Source organism: Scyliorhinus torazame, chromosome 14, assembly GCF_047496885.1.
Source record: "Scyliorhinus torazame isolate Kashiwa2021f chromosome 14, sScyTor2.1, whole genome shotgun sequence".
NCBI lineage: Eukaryota > Metazoa > Chordata > Chondrichthyes > Carcharhiniformes > Scyliorhinidae > Scyliorhinus > Scyliorhinus torazame.
In genome coordinates, this window is record NC_092720.1 from 127,250,052 (window position 1) to 127,272,807 (window position 22,756).

The window sequence follows — 22,756 nt, forward strand, 5'->3', positions numbered from 1 at the left end:
AGGATTTTGCTTTCTCATGAGCTACACTGGCTGCACTACAAATATGTGTGGCAACTTAGTTGTGCAGATTGATGAATCTGCTATGGTCAAAAAGCAGCCATGTAAAATGTTAGTTCATATATGATGACTGGCCACTTGGCAAGGGCAGAGGGCTGCTATTTCCTGTGGCATCTCATACTGCTTTATAATGCTTCAGGATGAAGGGAGCAAGAGGTAGGAATGGAAAAATGGTTTGATTTGATGTTAGGATATTGAGAAATGTTCCATCTATTTGCATCTTTCAGTGGCTTAATGCTGTTTTATCTCATGAGCATTTTTTCTTCCTGTAGGCTGTGGCTGGGAGCATTTTATTTTGTTATACACAGGAGGTAAAAGGAAAGACTGGAGCCTGAAGTTAAACTTTTGCCAACAGTGAGATTTTAGGAAGAGGGAAAAATCAATAGGAGACAGTCTGAAATGTTAATTGTAAGAAATGGTGGAGAGTTTATTAATAGGCAGATCGAATTCAAGAGTTGGGTTTATTTTCACTTTTAAGAGATGCACATTAACAGGTTAAATTATTCCTCACGTGGCTGGTCTGCTGTCATTCCGCTTCCTTCCCTAAAGCTAATCCTTTACTGTTGCTACAACAGAGCTGAAATCTTTCAGGGTACGTTGAAGTCCAAAGTTATCATTGTTTATCATTGTTCATCTGAACAGTTGTACATATTTTCTAAAGTTTTGATGATGCCTATTCAACAAAGATGTGCCAGAGCACAAGTTCTATTTTTGCTGGTGGCTCACCTCTGAAAGTTTTGTGCCAATGGTTGACAAAGGATTTTCCATCAGGGTGTATGTGGACACCTGATCAGGAAGATTAATTTAGTTTTGTTCAGTTCTTGCAGTTGTACGAACAGTTTCCAATATTTCTGTTCTTTTTGAGGAAAATACATGAGCAATTTTTTCAAGTTGGAAAAATTTCATCTCTTTTCTTTGCCCTTTCGTTGCCAGCTAATTATTCGGTTTAGCTGACTTGGAATAATGCCCAAAACTTTGTATACAGTGTTGTATTTCTATTATTTGTTCTGACTGCCCTTTATTCGTACTTTTAGGTGAATGATTACATAGCATTTACTGTAAAAGTGCCAGTGCTAAAGATGGAGTCACAACTCCTGGGCTCCTTGGATAGCAGATACAGAGCTTTATCTCCATGTGACAGTTTGGGGAACGGTAAGAGGACAAGGGCAGCTCTGTTTGGCCTTGAAAAGAAGTTAAACGATTCATTCGACCTCAGCAAAACATTTCCCCGGATAACAAAGCCTGCGCTCCGAAAGGTAGCTCCAGGCACTTATTGGAACCTGGAGTCTTTTACAGGTGGGTTTTACTTGTGTTGAGTGTGTAGGAAGATCTCTCTGTTTAGGAACACACAAATTTAATTGCAGTTTGCAATAAATTGAAAATAATTGAAATGCAGATTGATCAGTTAATAAATGTGCACAGCACTGCAGGATTATATTGTAGAACTGTACAGTTGTTTGTAAATTCAGGTAATTTATTAGAATTCAATTTTGAACTTCACAGCAAAGTTTGAAAATACATTTATATTTGTATGATTTTCTCTCCATAACCCAGAGTCTGATGGTTTTGCCATTTAACTTCAGAAGTCAGCACACTTGTAATTTAACAATTTTATAATATATGCACTGTAAAACTATGCTGAGCTTTAATCAACCTCGAAGTCAGATTCTGAAGTAGTGCTGAGAAATCGCTATCCCCCCTTATTAGATCACCATACCTGCAGTATTCCAAGCACTTTCTCTCATCCCAATTCTTGTCATTCCCTTACAATAATCCTATTCGCAGTACTACCCCCTTTACACATCTCAGCACCATCTCTCACTATCCCAAACTCCTTGACTATACTCTACTTCCCAATGCTACACTAGATTTGATTTGATTTATTCTCTTGTACTGAGGTACAGTGAAAAGTATTGTTCTGCCTTCAGTCCAGATAGATCGTTCCATGCTTGAAAAAACTTAGGATAAATGGTAAACACACAAACATTGGGTGAAGAATGCAGAGTGTAGTACTAATCAGTAGAGATGTGTGGAGAGATCAGTCAGTCCATCAGAGGGTCATTCAGGAGTCTGGTAACAGCAAGGAAGGAGCTGTTTTTGAACTTGCTAGTGCGTGTTCTCAGCCTTTTGTATCTCCTGGCCAATGGAAGAGAGACTAACCTGGATGGGAGGGGTCTTTGATTATGCTGCCCGCTTTCCCAAGGCAGCGGGAGGTGTAGACAGAGTCAATGGATGGGAGGCGGTTTCACGTGTTGGACTGGGCTGTATTCACGACTCTGTAGTTTCTTACGGACTTGGGCTGAGCAGTTGCCATACCAGGCTGTGATGCAGCCAGATAGGATGCGTTCTATGGTGCATCAGTAAAAATTGGTAAGAGTCAACGTGGACATGACAAATTTCTTTAGTTTCCTGAGGATGGAGACGCACTGTTGTGCTTTCTTGGTCATAGCGTCAACGTGGATGGACCAGGTGTTGGTGATGTGCATACCGAGGAGTTTGAAGCTGTCAACCATCTCCACCTCGGCACCATTGATGCAGACGGTGTGTACAATACTTTGCTTCCTGAAGTACACAGGCTGCCAGCATTTATTGCCCATCCCTAATTGCCCTTGAGGGGGCATTTATTGCCCATCCCTAGCTGCCCTTGAGTGTCAACCACATTGCTGTGGGTTGGAGTCAAATGTAGGCCAGACCGGGTAAGGACGACAGATTTCCTTCCCTAAAGGCCTTAGTGAACCAGATGGGTTTTTATGACAATCGATAATGGTTTCATGGTCATCATTAGACTTTTAATTCCAGATTTTTATTGAATTCAAATTTCACCATCTGCAGTGGTGGGATTTGAACCTGGGTCCCCAGAATTTTCTGGCTTACTAGTCCACTGACAATCCCACTATGCCACCACCTACCCTTTGTATGGGGAGACAAAGATTAGAAAATATGATGACAGAAATGACCAAAGTTGACATGGCCTTACCAATTATTCCTTGCTTCCAACAGGTGAATCTCTGAACTCCTACAGTTACTCCTCTGTGGCCTCTCGAAACCTTCTCTTGTCGGATCTCAGTGGTTCTTTCTCTTGCCCTGGGTCAACCTCTAATGTATCGAGCAACTTTTGGAATCTTCTAGTGGGTGATGGCAGCTCTACTCTCCCAGCTGCAGTGCGCAATCCTAACAAAGCCATCCTTACAATAGATGGCCTGACTACAGAGGTACGCGATAAACTCGGAACTGTCAGCTTTTTCTGTGCAGCTTTAGCATATACTTACTACATATAGCTTTGGAGAAATCTAGTTCACACCATAGCTAATAAAATAGTGGTTTGGGTGAGGGAAGGGAAGAGTTAGAGCCCCTGTGCGCTTGTGTAAAGTTAACTGTCTATAATCTTGGGAAGAATCTGGAAAGAAAGGAATACTGAAAATGACCCTAATATTTACATAGTCCTATTGGACCTTTCTGTACAAATCCTGCATACTGAGGCAGGATGGCAATGACAGCGTTTATTTTATCTGAGGATCTGAATACTTTGGTAACCTTTCTTTATAATATAGCATACCCAATTATTTTTTCTTTTCCAAATGAGGGGCAATTTAGCGTGGCCAATCCACCTAACCTGCACATCTTTGGGTTGTGGGGGTGAAACCCAAGCAGACACTGGGAGAATGTCTGCTTTGACCAATTTCTGCATAAAAGAAGTGGAAAATAGTGATGCATCTTTTTGTGTGTTTAATGGTTAGAATTCTCTCATGCTCAATCACAATGTTTAATTTGGTAGTATATTTTCAAATTATTTGTAGTAAATGTTTAAAACTGCAAATTCACAGCTGGTCTACCATCTTGGGCTAAAGCCTGTTTGTGCAACATAGTGTATTTTGACTATATTAAATCAGATCATGCATTCATACTCTTGACAAATGGAAATAGTGGCATTGCGGTAATCCCGAGGCCCAGGCTGATGCCCTGGGGACGTGCGTTCAAATCCCAGCACAGCGACTGATGGAATTTAAATTCAATAGATTTTTTAAAGGAAATTTGGAATTCAAAACTCGTGTCAAGATTGATGGCCATGAAACTATCATCGACTGTTGTAAAGACCATCTGGTTCACTAATGCCGTTTTTAAGTAAGGAAACTTGCTGGCCTGCATGTGATTCCAGACCCACATCATTGTAGTTGACTCTTAGTTGCCCACTGAAATGGATGAGCAGGCCACTCAGTTGAATGGCAAATGTCCTGGTTATGTCCACAGCCTATGAAAGAATACATTTTAAAAAAAACATTCTTCATTGTGCAGACTGAGCTGGGGATATTTGCTACAGTGTGCCACGTCTGAGTAGATAGCACTTCCCCTGAAATTCTGATAAAATTCCTTTGCCCATGTGAATTCTGTACATTGGTAACCTCAAACCCTCTTCCTTTATAGCAGTCCAGGCAGGGAAAGTTTACCTTTTTTGGATGAATACGCTGCTCCCTCTTCCTTTCCCTCGGTGTCCCCTTTTATTCCCCATTTATTTTATTGATCTGTTAGAATAATGATTTGAGGCGAAGAGAAAACAATCCTGTCACCTAGGTTCATCTATCCCTGATTCCCATGACGGTGTGAATTCTTAGTGAGACATTAGTGATTTTCTAGTTTGCACGGATCATTATGATGTCCTTTCTGTATACTCCAACAGATATTAGTGGCCAATGACATGGCTTGTAAGCTGCTTTGTTACAGCAGCAAAGAGCTAATTGGTCAGAAGTTGTCTTTACTTGTATCGAAGTCCAGCCACATGTTGGAAGAGGTGCTGTATGAAGAACATCCGGAAGTTGATGGACAAGTTGTGACCATCTCTGGAAAAGTGGTATGTGACCAATTAAGCACATTCACTGGATGCCTCCCCATGTTTTTTATTGTGGTGCTCTCGGTAATGAATTATTTCCCTGTCGAATGTTCATGATTGACTAAATTTGGTATGGACTAGTTTTTACAAACAGGAAGTATTGTTTGGATGGAACCTTGCACAGAGGTAGGAGCTAAAAGTTTTAAGGGCCGCTCTGAGAGCAGGAGAATCAATGTGTATTAAACACTGTACTAGCAAAAGGAAGTTAACGTACCAGGCCGTGCTCTCGCACAGGGTGGCATGGGGAAAGTGGAGCATCATTCTGAACTTCCTTTGTACATCTATTAGTTGATTTTGGAATGGCATTAACCAAACTGTCACTTCATTGTGTATAGTTTGATGAGATCCAGAATCAAAGAGAGGAGAAAATATCTATTTCTGTAGATATTTTCCCCAACTCAACGGATTAAATAAACCAGTAATTTGATATAGTAAAGGTTTATATTGAACCTTTAAATTCCTGTAAAACAGTAAAATCCTGATGAGTAGAATCTAGGGGATCTGCCACAAATTTGTTAAGTGGAGCATCGTGATCAGCAATGAAGCCCCATTTCCACATGCATTTGTAATCCAATATGTCTGCAAACACCAAATTCAATTGACAAAATAGTGAAGCAGCAAAAGTGTGAAGAAGTTTGTTCACCCTTTACAATGGCCTGACCTTGTAAAGGCCAGAGGTTTGCATTGGAAAATGTTGGAATTAATTCTGGAAAATTCCATAATCTTTTTCTGATTAGTGTGCTGCCTCGGATGGGGATGAGAAAATATCAGCCATGATTAAATGGCGGAGCAGACTCGATGGGCTGAGTGGCCTAATTCTGCTCCTGTGTCTTATGGTCTTATGGACACAGTCCACCATGATGTCCAGTGTGGTTGAGCATGTTTTTGGTGTTCTTGAGCTGCAGTGTAAAGTCCTCCTGCATTGTTACAGGCTTTGGCTAGGGAAACGGGTGGACGGGCAGCCTAATTCTTCTGGTTGGTGCAGTCATATGACAAGCTTAGACGAGTTCGGCTAATCCGGAGTTATCAGTGCAAAATTGGTTTACGGCTGGCATTGTTCTGTGGGATTTGCTGTTCTGCTGACTGGAATGGTTGACGAATTTGACACAACCACAATTTTGTGTCACCTGAGTTTGACTCATCATTTTGCTGTACATTCCAGTAATATTTATAATTTTTCCATCATGGTTTGTGTTCTTGTTTCCAGATTGATGTAATTAGCAATGGTGGTGTGGAGATTCCTGTGTCAGTCTGGATGAAGCGCATGACTGGTGAAGACAGGCAGTGCTGTGTTGTGGTGATGGAACCTGTAGAGCGACTTACTGCCTCTGTCATGTTCACTGGCAGCGTGAGTTCAAATATACAAAATGCAGGCTACTCCAACAACTTGCATTTATATTACTCTCTTTAAATAGTTTTTTAAAAATCAAGGTACTTCGCAAGACAAAATTTGACAATGAGTCACGTAAGACGATATTGGGCTAGATGTCCAAGAGTTTAAGGAGCGTGTTCAAGGAGGAAATGGAGACTGAGAAGTTTAAGGAGGATATTCCAGAGTTTAGGGCTGTGGTAGTTGAAGGCATGACCATGGTGGAGCATTTAAAATCAGGATGTCCAAGATCCCGGAATTGAAGAAATGCAGAGATCTTGGAATCTTGTATGGCTGGAAGATGTTACAGAGATAGAATCGTAGAATCCTTACAGTGCAGAAGCAGCTCATCGAGTCTGCACCGACCCTTTGAAAGAGCCCCCTATCTAGGTCCACACCCTACCCTATCCCCGTAAACAGTAACCCCACCTATCCTTTCAGACATTAAAGGGAAATTGAGCATGGCCAATTCACCTAACCTGCACATCTTTGACGGAGCACCCGGGAATCCGGAACTCCTGGGAGAATGTATAAACTCCACACAGACAGTCACCCAAGTCCGGAATTGAACCCAGGTAACCACTGTTACGAAAGGTCTCTGACTCGAAATGTTCGCTCTGTTTCTCTTCTGATGGATGCTGGCAGAGCTGCTGTGTTTTTCCAGCGCTCTCTGTTCTTGATTGCTAATGCAGATTTTCTGCCTACATAAGTGACTACGCAGTGAATTAGTTGAAAAGTGGTTTGAGACACTGATTATAATAAAGAGCTATAAAAATGTCAGTTATTGTTTTCTAACTCTCCTGTTCCATGGGGAGCTGAAAAGAGAAGGGTAGGATTTTGCATAGTTTACTTCTAATTTATAATTCTAGTTACCTGTAGGTTGAGGTGTATAAGTTGACCGTTGAAGCCTCAGTGTCCCTCAAAACACTTAAATCCTGTATAAAAATGAACTGTTGGTGTGCAATTATGGGTGGTTGCCATTTTGAAATGTCATTAGCATCTGATGCAAAAAGTGGGCGTGACTTTAATTCCCACCTATTTTCACAACACAATTTGTTACCTTCTGTTGATCCTTGCACCCTGTTATAAGAAACAGTAAAGCATGTTTGTGTGGTGAAAAATTAAGACTGACTACAAATGTGAGTATAGTATTTCATAGCTGAGTATTTGCAAAAACATGACTTTAGGATCTAGATAGATGGTGTTGTCTTAGACACCAAGTCAACTTCACACCATGATTTAGGGTATTTTACTGCCATCCATCTACCCAGTATATTCTAGTTCCACTCGTACTTTGATTATTTCACATTAAAAATTATTGTTTCTTTCTTCAGGGAAGAATTGTATCCTGTGATACATCATTTGCCTATCTCCATGGATACACAGCAGCAGATGAAGTTGCAGGCTTTTCAATAACTGATGTTATTCCTTCAGTGAAGATCCCCTCCCCTCACATGAAGATACCAAAGGTTTGAAACTGCTGAATGTGAATGTTGTAAGATAAGACCAGAAGGATGGAGGGTAACTAGCAACATCCTTCAAATATAAGGAATGCACATTAGTTTCATTAAGTAAAAGCTTATTTTCAAGATGTTAAAGATGCATTTCCTGACTTTTGTTTAACTGATATGGTGTTATTTGCAGTCTGTTCAGATTGACATCTCAATTAGGTATAGACAGGCAGGTTGAATGCTACTGCTTTGTTTCTACAGCCTGACAGCTTTTCAAGATCCTGGAAAGCTGCCCAGTTTATTACAGTGTACCCTGAAAGGATTTTGAACAGTACATCTGTAGCTGACTTTCTTCCATTCAGCAGTTCTTCTGAAGGAAACAGTGATAGGCCACTTGAAGGGCTGCGTATTATGGGGTGGTGGAGGGGGAGCGTGCAGTTGCCCCCCAAATTCCCCTCCCCTGGTAGCTGACTCATTCCACGTCATCCCACCCCACAGCCATAATGTGCTGCGGGACGGTTAAATTGCTTGACAGTGGAACTTTGGCTCGTCAGTGGGGACGACGCCCACCCTCGGGAGCTTCTAGCCAATCCGATTAACCCGCAGCCCTGGCAATGCTAAGATCACATTAAGATGCGCTGCTGAAGGGCAGCATTGTGGTGCAGTGGGTTAGCACTGCAGCCTCACGGCGCCGAGGTCCTGTTAAGTAATGGGTTAAGAGACATTGTAATTAGTTGTCTCATTTATGTTTAAGTATCCATTAATTGACACTGATATGTAAAGGGGCTTCAGGTGGCCTCTGTCAGGTGGTGTGTTAATAGTTTTGTGCAGAGGCTATGGAAGTGAAATAAATGGTGTTTGGTGAAAAGGAACAAGAACTTTAGACTCTTCATATCACAGTAACTAAAACGGCTAACAATTGGTAGCAGAGGATGGTTGCTGTGTAAATGTGAAGGGTTGAAAGATACAACTTTTCCAGATCAAACCAAGGAGTGAGTGAGAAAAGAAAAAAAAAAGGGATTTATGGCTGAACCGAGGATAAAGATGGCTGGATATGACTTATTTTCTGAAAGGGAATTGTACGACCAATGGAGAAGTGCAGTAGTTATGTGGACTAAAGTAACTGCTTTGGGAAAGAGAAAACCAGGTATGGCATTGGCTCTTTCTCTACCATATGGCAGTAAAATGTGAAACAAAGTGCTTTCTGAGCTGGAATTGGAAGAGTTAGACTCAGAAGAAGGTCTGGAGACTTTATTACATTATATTGATAAGATTGATAAGAAAGATGACTTGTTAAGTGTGTATGAAGCCTGGTCGGATTTTGATAAGTTCCAGAAAATGGAGGATATCTCCATGGAAGAATATATAATGGAATTTGGCAGACTATATAAAAGGCTGCAGAAACACAATCTGGAATTTCCACAGTCTGTGTTGGCCGTTAAATTACTTGACTGTGCTAGAGTGAGCAACATGGATCGGTTCCTGGTTTTGACAGGAGTTCAGTTTACTGATAAGGATACCTTATTTGAACAGATGACAAAAGCTTAACAAACGTTTCTGGGGAAACATTCCATTCTGATGGCTCTGATGACCCAAATAGGTCAGCCTGCAATAAGGCAGAATATGGAAGATACACTAGTAACAGGATGGCGAAATCGTATGGCTACGAACAGCGCTCAAGACTGTAGACTGAGACCGAGACAAGGAAATTATGAAGACACAAACCCAGTTAGAACCTACAATAGGAAGATGAACCCCAGAAATGCACGGGGCATGATAAATCAATGTTTTCGATGTGACTCTGAATACCATTATGCTTTCAACTGTCCAACTCGTTATTTCATAGAATTTACAGTGCAGAAGGAGGCCATTCGGCCCATTGAGTCTGCAGCAGCTCTTTGAAAGACCACCCTACCCAAGCCCACACCTCCACCCTATCCCCATAACCCAGTAACCTCACCCAACACTAAGGGCAATTTTGGACACTAAGGGCAATTTATCATGGCCAATCCACCTAACCTGCACATCTTTGGACTGTGGGAGGAAACCGGAGCACCCGGAGGAAACCCACGCACACGCTGGGAGAACGTGCAGACTCCGCACAGACCGTGACCCAAGCCGGGAATCGACCCTGGAGCTGTGAAGCAATTGTGCTAACCACCATGCTACCGTGCTGCCCCCTATGATAGTGTTTGAAGCGGCACATGACACGGAAGAGTCAGAAGAGGAAAAAGATAGTGACCAGAAAGAAGGCATTGTCCTATTGACAAGCAGTTTTACGCCGGTAATGAGGGTGTTGCTTGCAGAATCCATCAACTGTGCTGTATTGGACAGTGGCTGCACATCTACTGTGTGTGGAATTGATTGGTTAAAATGTTACCTGGACTCTTTGAATGCTGAAAATCGTAACAAGGTTAAGGAATTTGAAAGTTCCACAAGTTTCAGGTTTGGGGATGATAATACTCTGAAGTCGCTGAAAAGAGTGGTGATCCCTTGCAATATTGCCGGAGTGAATCATTTCATTAGCACGGATGTTGTATCAAATGAGATACCTTTGCTTCTGAGCAGACCGTCGATGAAGGAAGCACACATGAAACTGGATATGGAACAGGATAAGGCAACAGTTTTTGGAAAGACGGTGGACTTACAATTTACACAGTTGGGACACTATTGTATTCCATTACTGACAAATAATTTTTCAAGTAGAGTGGTTAAGGATGTGTTAATGGCAGTTGAAAATGGGACTTTAGCTGATAAAAAGCTTGTGGTATTAAAACTGCATAGGCAATTTGCACATCCGTCTCCTCGGAGGCTGAAAAATTTATTAAAGGATGCAGGGGTAAGGGATGACGACTATACTAAACTGATAGGAAGTACAGAAGTTTGTAGGAAGTACAGAAGGACACCAGCATGACTGATAGTAACCCTACCTTTGGCCAGGGATTTTAACGACATTGTGGCTATGGACCTTAAGATCTGGGATAAAGCAAATAATATATTTATTTTGCATTTTGTAGATTTAGCAACCAGATTTAGTCAATCAACGATTGTACGAATTGAAGAAAAGAGAGTAATTCTGGATCAAATCGTGGAAAAATGGATAGGGACAGGAATGGGTCCACCGGCAAAATTCTTTACGGATAATGGGGGAGAATTTGCTAATGATGACTTTAGGGATATGTGTGAAAACATGAATATCAGAGTTATGAATATGGCTGCAGAAAGCCCATTTTGTAATGGTGTCTATGAAAGAAATGCTGTCATCGATGACATGCTTCGGAAAATTTTGGCAGATCGACCAAATTGCAGGCTAAATTCAGCTTTAGCATGGGCAGTACATGCAAAGAATTCATTGCAGATGGTTGGGGGCTATAGTCCTTATCAATTAGTGTTTGGTAGAAATCCTAAAATTCCGTCCATTTTGGATGACCAGCCTCTACCTTGGGAGGGGACTACAATTAGCTCTGGTTTTGCTGAACATTTAAATGCATTACATAGCAGTAGAAAAGCTTTTTTGGAAGCAGAAGTCTCTGAAAGAATTCGCAGAGCTTTAAGACATAACGTATGGCCATCAGATGCGGTTTTTCAGCAAGGAGGCATGGTATACTATAAGAGAGACAGTTGTAATGAATGGAAAGGCCCAGGGAAGATCATAGGCATAGATGGCAAAACAATTATTTTGCAACATGATAATCAAACTGTTAGGGTACATTCATCAAAGATAATGGGTACAGATTACAAATTTTTAAATTTAGACAGAGCAGACTGCCATTTCGAGGAACTAGAGTCATCTGGTACGCATGTGTTACAGAACTATGAGGACCAATTAACTGATATAGACAGGGTTTTTGTGGAGGAACACAACACTACTGGTGAATTAGAACAGGCCATTTTTCTGAAAGAGCATCTGCCAAAAGTTGGTACAAAAGTGACATACTTGCCTGAAGGGTCTAGTCAATGGAAGGATGCAACTGTTATTAGTAGAGCAGGGAAGGCCACTGGAAAGTATAAACATTGGTTGAATGTACAGCATTCAGGGCAAGGAGTCAAGACAGGGGATTGGGAAAATAAAGTTCAAAAATAGAGTGCACAGAAACGCAGTGCCAGTTCAGATAGTACATCGGATAGTGAACAGGTCCGCAGGAAAAGGTCGAGAACTATTGAAAGGACATCCCACAGCAGAAGGGAAAGATCAAGCAGTAGCAGTACAGAACGAGATACCAGGCGGGAGAGGGGACGTAGTTTGTCAAGATCTCGGAACATGAGTAAGACTACGAATACTAATAGGAGTAGAAGCCCACATGCACGTGAGATTTTGGTGACTTCAAATAAATTAGATGAAAAAGTTATTAAAGAAGCTAAACAGCAAGAATTGCATAGTTAGAGTGAATTTGGGGTATACACGGAAGTACCAGATAGGGGACAAAGAGTTCTAACCCACAGATGGATTTGCACGGAAAAGGTTCTTCCGGATGGAACTTATAAGGCAAAGGCCAGGCTTCTGGCAAGGGGATTTGAAGAAAACTTAGAAGGTCAGGATTTAAGGGTAGATTCACCTACAGCAGGAAAGGTTATTTTAAAGATCTTCTTGGCTCTATTAGCCACAAAGGCATGGGAATGCAAATCTATAGATATAAAAGCTGCCTTTTTGCAGGGGCATCAGCTCCAGAGAGACATTTTTCTCCGTCCTCCTAAAGAAGCAGCTAACACGGAAGGGGTACTCTGGAAGTTGAACAAATGTGTATATGGATTAAATGATGCATCTAGAGTCTGGTATTTTTCGGTAAGGTCAGTTTTGTTAAAGTTAGGCTGTTGCCTGTTGAAAGCAGATTCTGCAATATTTAACTGGCACTATAAAGGAAATCTTTCTGGCATTTTTATGATGCATGTCGCTGATTTTTTGTGGGATGGGACTAGTGATTTTGAAGCTATTGTAATCGCTGGTTTGAGGAAAGAATTCAGGTTGGAAGTCAGGCTTCCGGTGGCATTTAAATATATTGGACTAGAAATTGGACAGACTACGTTCGGGGCAACTTTCTGTCGGCAATCTTATTTGGAAAGCATCAGCCCAATAGCAATTAGTCATGGCCGAGTTTCACAAAAAGACGTAATGGTTTCAAAGATAGAAAAAGAGCAACTGTGAAGTTTAATTGGGCAACTGAACTGGTTAGGTAGACCGACTCGACCGGACGTGAGTTTTGATGTCTTAGAGTTGAGTACAAAAATGAATGATCCCAAAGTGGAAGACATAATAAGAGCAAATAAAGCGTTGGCCAAACTAAAAATGCAGGAGTGTGTTTTGAAGTTCCCGGTTTTAGGTGACCGTAGGCACTTGAAACTCATAGTCTATAGTGATGCGTCCTACCCAAATTTATGTGATGGGGTTTCAAGCGCAGGAGGGTTTATAATTTTCCTTTTGGGGAACAATGGTAAATGTTGCCTGCTTGTGTGGGAAACAAAGAAAATAAGGTGAGTGGTAAAAAGCACTTTGGATGCTGAGACGTTAAGCCTTGTAGAGGCGGTGGATATGGCCTTTTACATAAGTATGATATTGACAGAAATTAGGGGATTTGGGTAATATACCTATTGACTGTCACATTGACAATAAATCCCTGTGGGAAAATGTGCACACTACAAAAAGTGTCAATGAAAAGAGGTTACGGATAGACATCGCACGTTTGATGCAGATGTTGGACAGAGGGGAAATAACGAAAAATTAAATGGGTCGACAGGAGCTATCAACTGTCAGACTGTTTTACGAAAAGAGGGGCGAGTTCACAAACTTTTGGATATTGTTAATGAAGGGCGCTTGTTTCTGTGACTGTTTTTTTTTTTTATTTCTCGTCCAAACCAAAAAAAAACAAAAGGCGGGGAAATGTTTTTGAATTTCTTGAAATTTTGTTTTCACCTAATTTTTTTTTTTCTCCAAGGAAGGGGAGACTGTTCAGTAATGGGTTAAGAGACATTGCAATTAGTTGTCTCATTTATGTTAAGTATCCATTAATTGACACTGGTATGTAAAGGGGCTTCAGGTGGCCTCTGTCAGGTGGGTAAAGGGGCTTCAGGTGGCCTCTGTCAGGTGGTGTGTTGTTAAGAGTTTTGTGCAGAGGCTGTGGAAGTGAAATAAATGGTGTTTGATGAAAAGGAACAAGAACTTTAGACTCTTCATATCACAGTAACTAAAACAGCTAACAGTCCCAGGTTCGATCCCGGTCACTCTCCGTGTGGAGTTTGCGTGGGTCTCGCCCCCACAACCCAAAGATGTGCAGGATAGGTGGATTGGGTTTGGACTCATGTTAGAACTTTTAAGAATATGTGGTGTCTCTCCTGTTTTGAAAATTGCCTGCATTTATGGGTCCGTTTTTGTAGTTCCTTTTTTTGACCTTTTTAGGGGGTTGGTAGGGATGTGTTTCTTTGCGTGGTTTACCTGAATGTTTACTTTTTGGGCTCTTTGATTAGTTGGAGTTTGTCAAAGTCAATATTTTCCCACTTCTGTGGTAGAAAAATTCAACACACTCGTTAAGACAGAATAACAAGCTTTATTTTCGAAAACAACTACTTGCAGTAATGGCTGAAACTTGAAGTCAGAGGGCAGTCAACAAAACTGCTCAGTCTGTCACTTGTACCGCGCTTTTCGCGGAGAATTAGCTCAATATTTATACATTACCTTTATCAAGATTATGTGACAACAGTATGGTCAGGAGTTTGATCGGAAATACAAACGGAAGCAAAGACCAGACCATGTTTGGTCATATCACTCATACCATTATTTAGTCCTCGGAGGGAACATTGAAAGGTCAGAATAGACTTGTTTCTTCCTGAACTTATCTTTGTTTTAAATTCCTATGGCCCTGGGTTATGACGAGTTAGTTTTATCAGGAGTTGCCGAGGTCCGGTGTTTTGGAATGGCTCGACCTGCACTGATCTTTTCAGACTTCAAGTTATGCAGAGTTGGCCTATGGCCATACTTGTCTGAAAATAGTTAGGGCAGCATTCTTTACCTGGGCAGCTGGAATGAGTAGTTTCAGTCTTTCTGGTATTGTATGAAACCTTTTGACCAGTCTTCCCATTGACCAGTTTTCCCATCATGCCATTACTTAATTCGTACCATATCACAGCTGGGGGGGAAATAATAAAGAAAACAGTTAAAAGGGTTGGGTTAAGATGGATGCTTCAGGGGAACTGTGTACAATTTATTTCTGTGTCTGTATGGGAAGGACTGAGAGTGCTTGTTATTTCTTATCTCTTCTTTTTTCTTCTTTAACTTGAATTGTGTTATTGCGGGGGTTGTTTATGACTTGTATAGAGTGTTTGCTTAACTAGGGCTGATCTGGGGTAGTGGTATGGATGGGTCAGGGGAGGGGTGATTGGGAACAATGGGTGGGAGGCGTGCTGGCGCCGAGGCTGGGAACCCCAGGCTAGCTGAGTGGGGCTAGTCAACAGAAGCCAAGGTGGGGTGTGTGCATATAGTTAGATTAGAGCAGGGGTTAGGTGATAGGATGGTGTTGCTAGGGGAGGGAGGGGGGGGGAGGAGTCGTTCTGCTGATGAGGATGGAAACTGGGCATGGCAACCATGAGGAGGTCATGGGTGGAGCCGGTCAGGAGGCGGGCCAGATGAAGCGCGACACATGGCTGGGGGACTGGCCAAGGAAAGGGGATGGCTGATTGGCAAGGGGGGGGGGGCAAGTGCCCCCCAACCAGGCTGATCACCTGGAATGTTAGAGGGTTAAACAGGCCAGTGAAGAGGGCGCGTGTGTTAGACGTTTAAGTTGCTGTGATAGGAAGAGTCTAAAGTTCTGTTCCTTTTTCACAAACACACATTTATTTCATTCCAACAGCCTTTGCACAAAACTCTCACTGTACATCACCTGACAGAGGCCACCTGAAGCCCCTTTACATATCAGTGTCAATTAATGGATACTTAACATAAATGAGACAACTAATTGCAATGTCTCTTAACCCATTACTTAACAGTCTCCCCTTCCTTGGAGGAAAAAATAACAATTAGGTGAAAACTAAATTTCAAGAAACTCAAAAACACACACATGATTTCACCCCCCCTTTTTTTTGTTTGGACGAGAAAGAGAAAAAAAAACAATCACAGAAACAAGCGCCCTTCATTAACAATATCCAAAAGTTTCTGTGAACTCGCCCCTCTTTTTGTAAAACAGCCTGACAGTTGATAGCTCCTGTCGACCCATTTAATTTTTCGTTATTTCCCCTCTGTCCAACATCTGCTTCAAACTTGCGATGTCTATCCGTAACCTCTTTTCATTGACACTTTTTGTAGAGTGCACATTTTCCCACAGGGACTTATTGTCAATGTGACAGTCAATAGGTATATTACCCAAATCCCCATATCCTTATTTTCTTTGTTTCCCACACAAGCAGGCAACATTTACCATTGTTCCCCAAAAGGAAAATTATAAACCCTCCTGCGCTTGAAACCCCATCACAAAAATTTGGGTAGGACGCATCACTATAAACTATGAGTTTCAAGTGCCTACGGTCACCTAAAACCGGGAACTTCAAAACACATTCCTGCATTTTTAGTTTGGCCAAAGCTTTATTTGCTCTTATTATGTCTTCCACTTTGGGATCATTCATTTTTGTACTCAACTCTAAGACATCAAAACTCACGTCCGGTCTAGTCTGTCTACCTAACCAATTCAGTTGCCCAATTAAACATTGCAGTTGCTCTTTTTCCATCTTTGAAACCTTGCATCTTTTTGTGAAAACCCGTCCACGACTAATTGCTATTGGGCTGATGCTTTCCAAATAAGATTGCTGACGTAAAGTTGACCCTAACTTAGTCTGTCCAATTTCCAGTCCAATATATTTAAATGCACCGGAAGCCTGACTTCCAACCCTGAATTCTTTCCTCAAACCAGAGATTACAATAGCTTCAAAATCACTAGTCCCACCCCACAAAAAATCAGCGACATGCATCATAAAAATGCCAGACAGATTTCCATAGTGCCAGTAAAACATTGCAGGATCTGCTTTCAACAGGCAACAGCCTAACTTTAACAAAACTGACCTTACCGAAAAATACCAGACTCTAGATGCATCATTTAATCCATATACACATTTGTTCAACTTCCAGAGTACCCCTTCCGTGTTAGCTGCTTCTTTAGGAGGACGGAGAAAAATGTCTCTCTGGAGCTGATGCCCCTGCAAAAAGGCAGCTTTTATATCTATAGATTTGCAATCCCATGCCTTTGTGGCTAATAGAGCCAAGAAGATCTTAAAAATAACCTTTCCTGCTGTAGGTGAATCAACCATTATATCCTGATCTTCTAAGTTTTCTTCATATCCCCTTGCCACGAGCCTGGCCTTTGCCTTATAAGTTCCATCCGGAAGAACCTTTTCCGTGCAAATCCATCTGTGGGATAGAGCTCTTTGTCCCCTATCCGGTACTTCTGTGTATACCCCAAATTCCCTCCAACAATGCAATTCTTGCCATTTAGCTTCTTTGATAACTTTTACATCTAATTTATTTGAAGTCACCAAAATCTCACGTGCATGTGGGCTTCTACTCCTATTGGTATTCGTAGTCTTACTCGTGTTCCGAGATCTTGATCAACTACGTCCCCTCTCCCGCCTGGTATCTCGTTCTGTACTGCTACTGCTTGATCTTTCCCTTCTGCTGTGGGATGTCCTTTCAATAGTTCTCTACCTTTTCCTGCGGATGTGTTCACTATCCGATGTACTATCTGAACTGGCACTGCGTTTCTGTGCCCTCTATTTTTGAACTTCGTTTTCCCAATCCATTGTCTTGACTCCTTCCCCTGAATGCTGTACATTCAACCAATGTTTATACTTTCCAGTGGCCTTCCCTGCGCTACTAATAACAGTTGCATCCTTCCATTGACTAGACCCTTCAGGCAAGTATGTCACTTTTGTACCAACTTTTGGCAGTTGCCCTTTCGGATAAATGGCCTGTTCTAATTCATCAGGAGTGTTGTGTTCCTCCACAGAAACCCTGTCTATATCAGTTAATTGGTCCTCATAGTTCTGTAACACCTGCGTACCAGATGACTCTGGTTCCTCGTCATGTCTGTCTGCTCTGTCTAAATTTGAAAATTTGTAATCTGTACCCATTATCCTTGATGAATGTACCCTAACAGTTTGATTACCATGTTGCAAAATAATTGTTTTGCCATCTATGCCTATGATCTTCCCTGGGCCTTTCCATTCATTACAATTGTCTCTCTTATAGTATACCATGCCTCCTTGCTGAAAAACGACTTCTTCCAAAAAAGCTTTTCTACTGCTGTGTAATGCATTTAAATGTTCAGCAAAACCAGAGCTAATTGTAGTCCCCTTCCAAGCTGGAGGCTGGTCATCCAAAATGGATGGAATTTTAGGATTTCTACCAAACACTAATTGATAAGGACTATAGCCCCCAATCATCTGCAATGAATTCTTTGCATGTACTGCCCATGCTAAAGCTGAATTTAGCCTGCAATTTAGTCGATCTGCCAAAATTTTCCGAAGCATGTCATCGATGACAGCATGATTTCTTTCACAGACACCATTACTAAATGGGCTTTCTGCAGCTGTATTCATAACTCTGATATTCATGTTTTCACACACATCCCTAAAGTCATCATTAGCAAATTCTCCCCCATTGTCCGTAAGGAATTTTGCAGGTGGACCCATTCCTGTCCCTATCCATTTTTCCACGATTTGATCCAGAATTACTCTCTTTTCTTCAATTCGTACAATCGTTGATTGACTAAATCTGGTTGCTAAATCTACAAAATGTAAAATAAATATATTATTTGCTTTATCCCAGATCTTAAGGTCCATGGCCACAATGTCATTAAAATCCCTGGCCAAAGGTAGGGTTACTATCGGTCATGCTGGTGTCCTTCTGTACTTCCTACAAACGTCACAGCGGTCACTAACCAGTTCTATCAGTTTAGTATAGTCGTCATCCCTTACCCCTGCATCCTTTACTACATTTTTCAGCCTCCGAGGAAACGGATGTGCAAATTGCCTATGCAGTTTTAATACCACAAGCTTTTTATCAGCTAAAGTCCCATTTTCAACTGCCATTAACACATCCTTAACCACTCTACTTGAAATATTTGTCAGTAATGGAATACAATAGTGTCCCGACTGTGTAAATTGTAAGTCCACCGTCTTTCCAAAAACTGTTGCCTTATCCTGTTCCATATCCAGTTTCATGTGTGCTTTCTTTCATCGACGGTCTGCTCAGAAGCAAAGGTATCTCACTTGATACAACATCCGTGCTAATGAAATGTTTCACTCCGGCAATATTGCAAGGGATCACCACTCTTTTCAGCGACTTCAGAGTATTATCATCCCCAAACCTGAAACTTGTGGAACTTTCAAATTCCTTAACCTTGTTACGATTTTCAGCATTCAAAGAGTCCAGGTAACATTTTAACCAGTCAATTCCACACACAGTAGATGTGCAGCCACTGCCCAATACAGCACAGTTGAAGGATTCTGCAACCAACACCCTCATTACCGGCGTAAAACTGCTTGTCAATAGGACAATGCCTTCTTTCTGGTCACTATCTTTTTCCTCTTCTGACTCTTCCGTGTCATGTGTCGCTTCAAACACTCTTATCATAATGAGTTGGACAGTTGAAAGCATAATGGTATTGAGAATCACATCTAAAACATCGATTTATCATGCCCCGTGCATTTCTGGGGTTCATCTTCCTATTGTAGGTTCTAACTGGGTTTCTGTCTTCATAATTTCCTTGTCTCGGTCTCCTTCTATAGTCTTGAGCCCTGTTCGTAGCCATACGATTTCGCCATCCTGTTACTAGTGTATCTTCCATATTCTGCTGTATTGCAGGCTGACCTATTTGGGTCATCAGAGCCATCGGAATCGAACGTTTCCCCAGAAACTTTTGTAAAGCTTTTGTCATCTGTTCGAATGAGGTATCCTTATCAGTAAACTGAACTCCTGTCAAAACCAGGAGCCTATCCATGTTGCTCACTCTAGCACAGTCAAGTAATTTAAAGGCCAACACGGACTGTGGAAATTCCAGGTTGTGTTTCTGCAGCTTTTTATATAGTCTGCCAATTTCCATTATATATTCTTCCATGGAGATATCCTCCATTTTCTGGAACTTATCAAAATCAGACCATGCTTCATATACACTTAACAAGTCATCTTTCTTATAAATCATATCCATATTATGTAATAAAGTCTCCAGACCTTCTTCTGAGTCTAACTCTTTCATTTCCAACTCAGAAAGCACTTTGTTTCGAATTTTACTGCCATATGGTAGAGAAAGAGCCAATTTTCTCTTTCCCAAAGCAGTTACCTTAGTCCACATAACTACTGCACTTCTCCATTGGTCGTACGATTCCCTTTCAGAAAATAAGGGAGGATAGTCATATCCAGCCATCTTTATCCTCAGTTCAGCCATATATCCCTTTTTTTTCTCTTTTCTCACTCACTCCTTGGTTTGATCCGGAAAAGTTGTTTCTTTCAACCCTTCACATTTACACAACAACCATCCTCTGCTACCATTGTTGGACGTTTTAGTTGCTGTGAAATGAAGAGTCTAAAGTTCTTGTTCCTTTTCACCAAACACCATTTATTTTCCTTCCACAGCCTCTGCACAAAACTCTTAACAACACACCACTTGACAGAGGCCACCTGAAGCCCCTTTACATATTAGTGTCAATTAATGGATACTTAACATAAATGAGACAACTAATTGCAATGTCTCTTAACCCATTACTTAACATGTGTGTTTGCGCATCTGCAGGTTCTGAAGGCGTACATGGTCATGCTGCAGGAGACGCACCCCTGAAAGTGGCAGACCAGGTTAGGTTAAGGAAGGGCTGGGTCAGTCAGGTCCTTCATTCCGGGCTTGAATCTAAGACGAGGGGGGTTGCAATCCTGATTAATAAAAGGGTAAAATTTGAGACGGAGGGCACAGTCGTGGGTGGGGGTGGCAGGTTTGTTATGGCGAGGGGTAAGCTCGAAGGGGCGAGAGTAGCCCTGGTCAGTGTATATGCCCCTAATTGGGACGATGTGTATTTTTTAGGAGGGTGCTAGGGAAGATCCCGACTTGGACTCGCATAAGCTGATCATGGGCGGGGACTTTAATACAGTCCTGGGCCCGAGCCTGGAACGGGCAGGTTGCCAGCGATGGCAAAGGAACTGAGAGGATTCATGGATCAAATGGGGGGAGCAGATCCGTGGAGATTTAGCCGGCCGACAGCGAGGGAGTTCTCGTAATACTCCCACGTCCACAAGGTATACTCCCAAATTGACTACTTTGTTCTGAGTAGGGACCTGCTGGCCGGAATGATGGGGGCAGAATATTAGGCAATTGCCATATCGGACCATGCTCCGCACTGGCTAGACCTGCAGTTTTGTAAGGACAGCTTTCAGTGCCCACCATGGAGGCTGGAAGTTGGATTACTCGCGGACGAGGCGGTGTGTGAGAGGCTGAGGAAATGTATGCAGAATTACCTGCAGCTGAACGATACTGGAGAAGTCTCTGCAGCGGTTCTCTGGGAGGCACTGAAGGCAGTGGTGAGAGGGGAGTTGATTTCAATCCGGGCATAGAGGGACAGGACAGACAGGGCAGAGACGGACCGACTGATTAAGGAAATTCTACGGACGGACAGGAGTTACGCGGAATCCCTGAGGCCAGAGTTACTCAGGAAACGACAGAGGCTGCAGGCCAAATTTGGGGTGCTGATTACAGGCAAGGCTGTAGAGCAGCTTAGAAAGATTTTTTAAAAAGGCGCGATTTATGAGCATTGGGAGAAGGCCAGTAGAATGCTTGTGCAACAACTAAGGAAGAGAGAAGCGGCTCGGGAAATAGGGAGGGTAATCTAGTGGGTGACCTGGCAGGGCTGAACAAGATCTTTAGGGACTTTTATAGGAAGCTGTACACTTCGGGGGCCCGGGGGTGATGAGGCGATTCCTGGACCAACTGACCTTCCCAAGAGTGGGGAGGGGGTTGGTGGACGGACTGAGGGCCCTGGTCAGGATCGAAGAGGTATTGGGGGGCCTGAAGGTCATGCATTATGTCCGGTGGAGTTTTACAAAAAATTTGCCGGGATAGTGGGGCGGGTGCTGGTCAGGGTCTTTAACGAGGCAAGAGACAGTGGAAGTTTACCCCCGACGATGTCGCAGGCCACCATCTCGCTTATTCTGAAACGTGATAAGGACCCGGAGGCTTGTGGGTCATACAGGCCGATCTCTTTGATTAACATAGACGCCAAGTTACTGGCCAAGATTTTGGCGACCAGGATTGAGGACTGTGTACCGGATGTAATTGTGGAGGACCAAACCGGGTTTGTAAAGGGGAGGCAGCTGGTGGCCAACCTAAGAAGGCTGCTCAACGTGATTATGATGCCCCCGGAGAGTAGAGAGGTTGAGATAGTGATAGCCATGGATGCTGAAAAGGCTTTTGACCGGGTCGAGTGGGATTATCTGTGGGAGGTACTAGGACGGTTCGGGTTGGGGGACGGGGTTCATCGACTGGGTTAGGCTATTATATCAGGCCCCGGAAGCGAGTGTAAGGACGAACAGGATGACATCAGACTACTTTAGACTGCACTGTGGGACAAGACTGGGCTGCCCTCTCTCCCCACTGCTGTTTGCGCTGGCCATAGAGCCGCTGGCAATTGCACTGAGAGCTTCTAGGGGCTGGAAAGCGCTGGTCCGGGGGGGGGGGGGGGGGGGGTGGAACATAGAGTCTCGTTCTACGCTGACGATCTGCTGTTGTATGTATCGGATCCAATGGTGGGGATGGACGGTATGGCAACCCTGAGGGAATTTGGCTGTTTCTCCGTATACAAACTGAACATGGCTAAGAGCGAGTTGTTTGTAATTCAGGCGAGGGGGCAGGAGAGTAGGCTGAAGGGGTTGCCGTTCAGGCTAGTGGGGGAGAGTTACCGATATTTGGGGATTCAGGTGGCACGGGACTGGGGCAAGTTGCATAAGCTCAACCTGTCCCGACTAGTGGAACGAGTGAG

At 42.6% G+C, this 22,756-nt stretch overlaps 1 protein-coding gene across 5 annotated transcripts in view; it reads left to right on the plus strand.

Annotated features, from left to right (window-relative positions):
• Positions 1-22,756, plus strand: part of pask (PAS domain containing serine/threonine kinase) — a 103,032-nt gene that overhangs the window by 7,079 nt on the left and 73,197 nt on the right. For 4 of the 5 annotated variants that reach the window (XM_072474854.1, XM_072474852.1, XM_072474853.1 and 1 more), the window contains 5 exons: positions 1,092-1,353; positions 3,058-3,269; positions 4,733-4,903; positions 6,150-6,290; positions 7,646-7,780. In XM_072474854.1, coding sequence (XP_072330955.1) covers positions 1,137-1,353; positions 3,058-3,269; positions 4,733-4,903; positions 6,150-6,290; positions 7,646-7,780 — 876 coding nt within the window. In that variant the 5' untranslated portion in view covers positions 1,092-1,136. The remainder of the gene's footprint in view (positions 1-1,091; positions 1,354-3,057; positions 3,270-4,732; positions 4,904-6,149; positions 6,291-7,645; positions 7,781-22,756) is intronic. The other variant, XM_072474855.1, reaches the window with a different exon arrangement.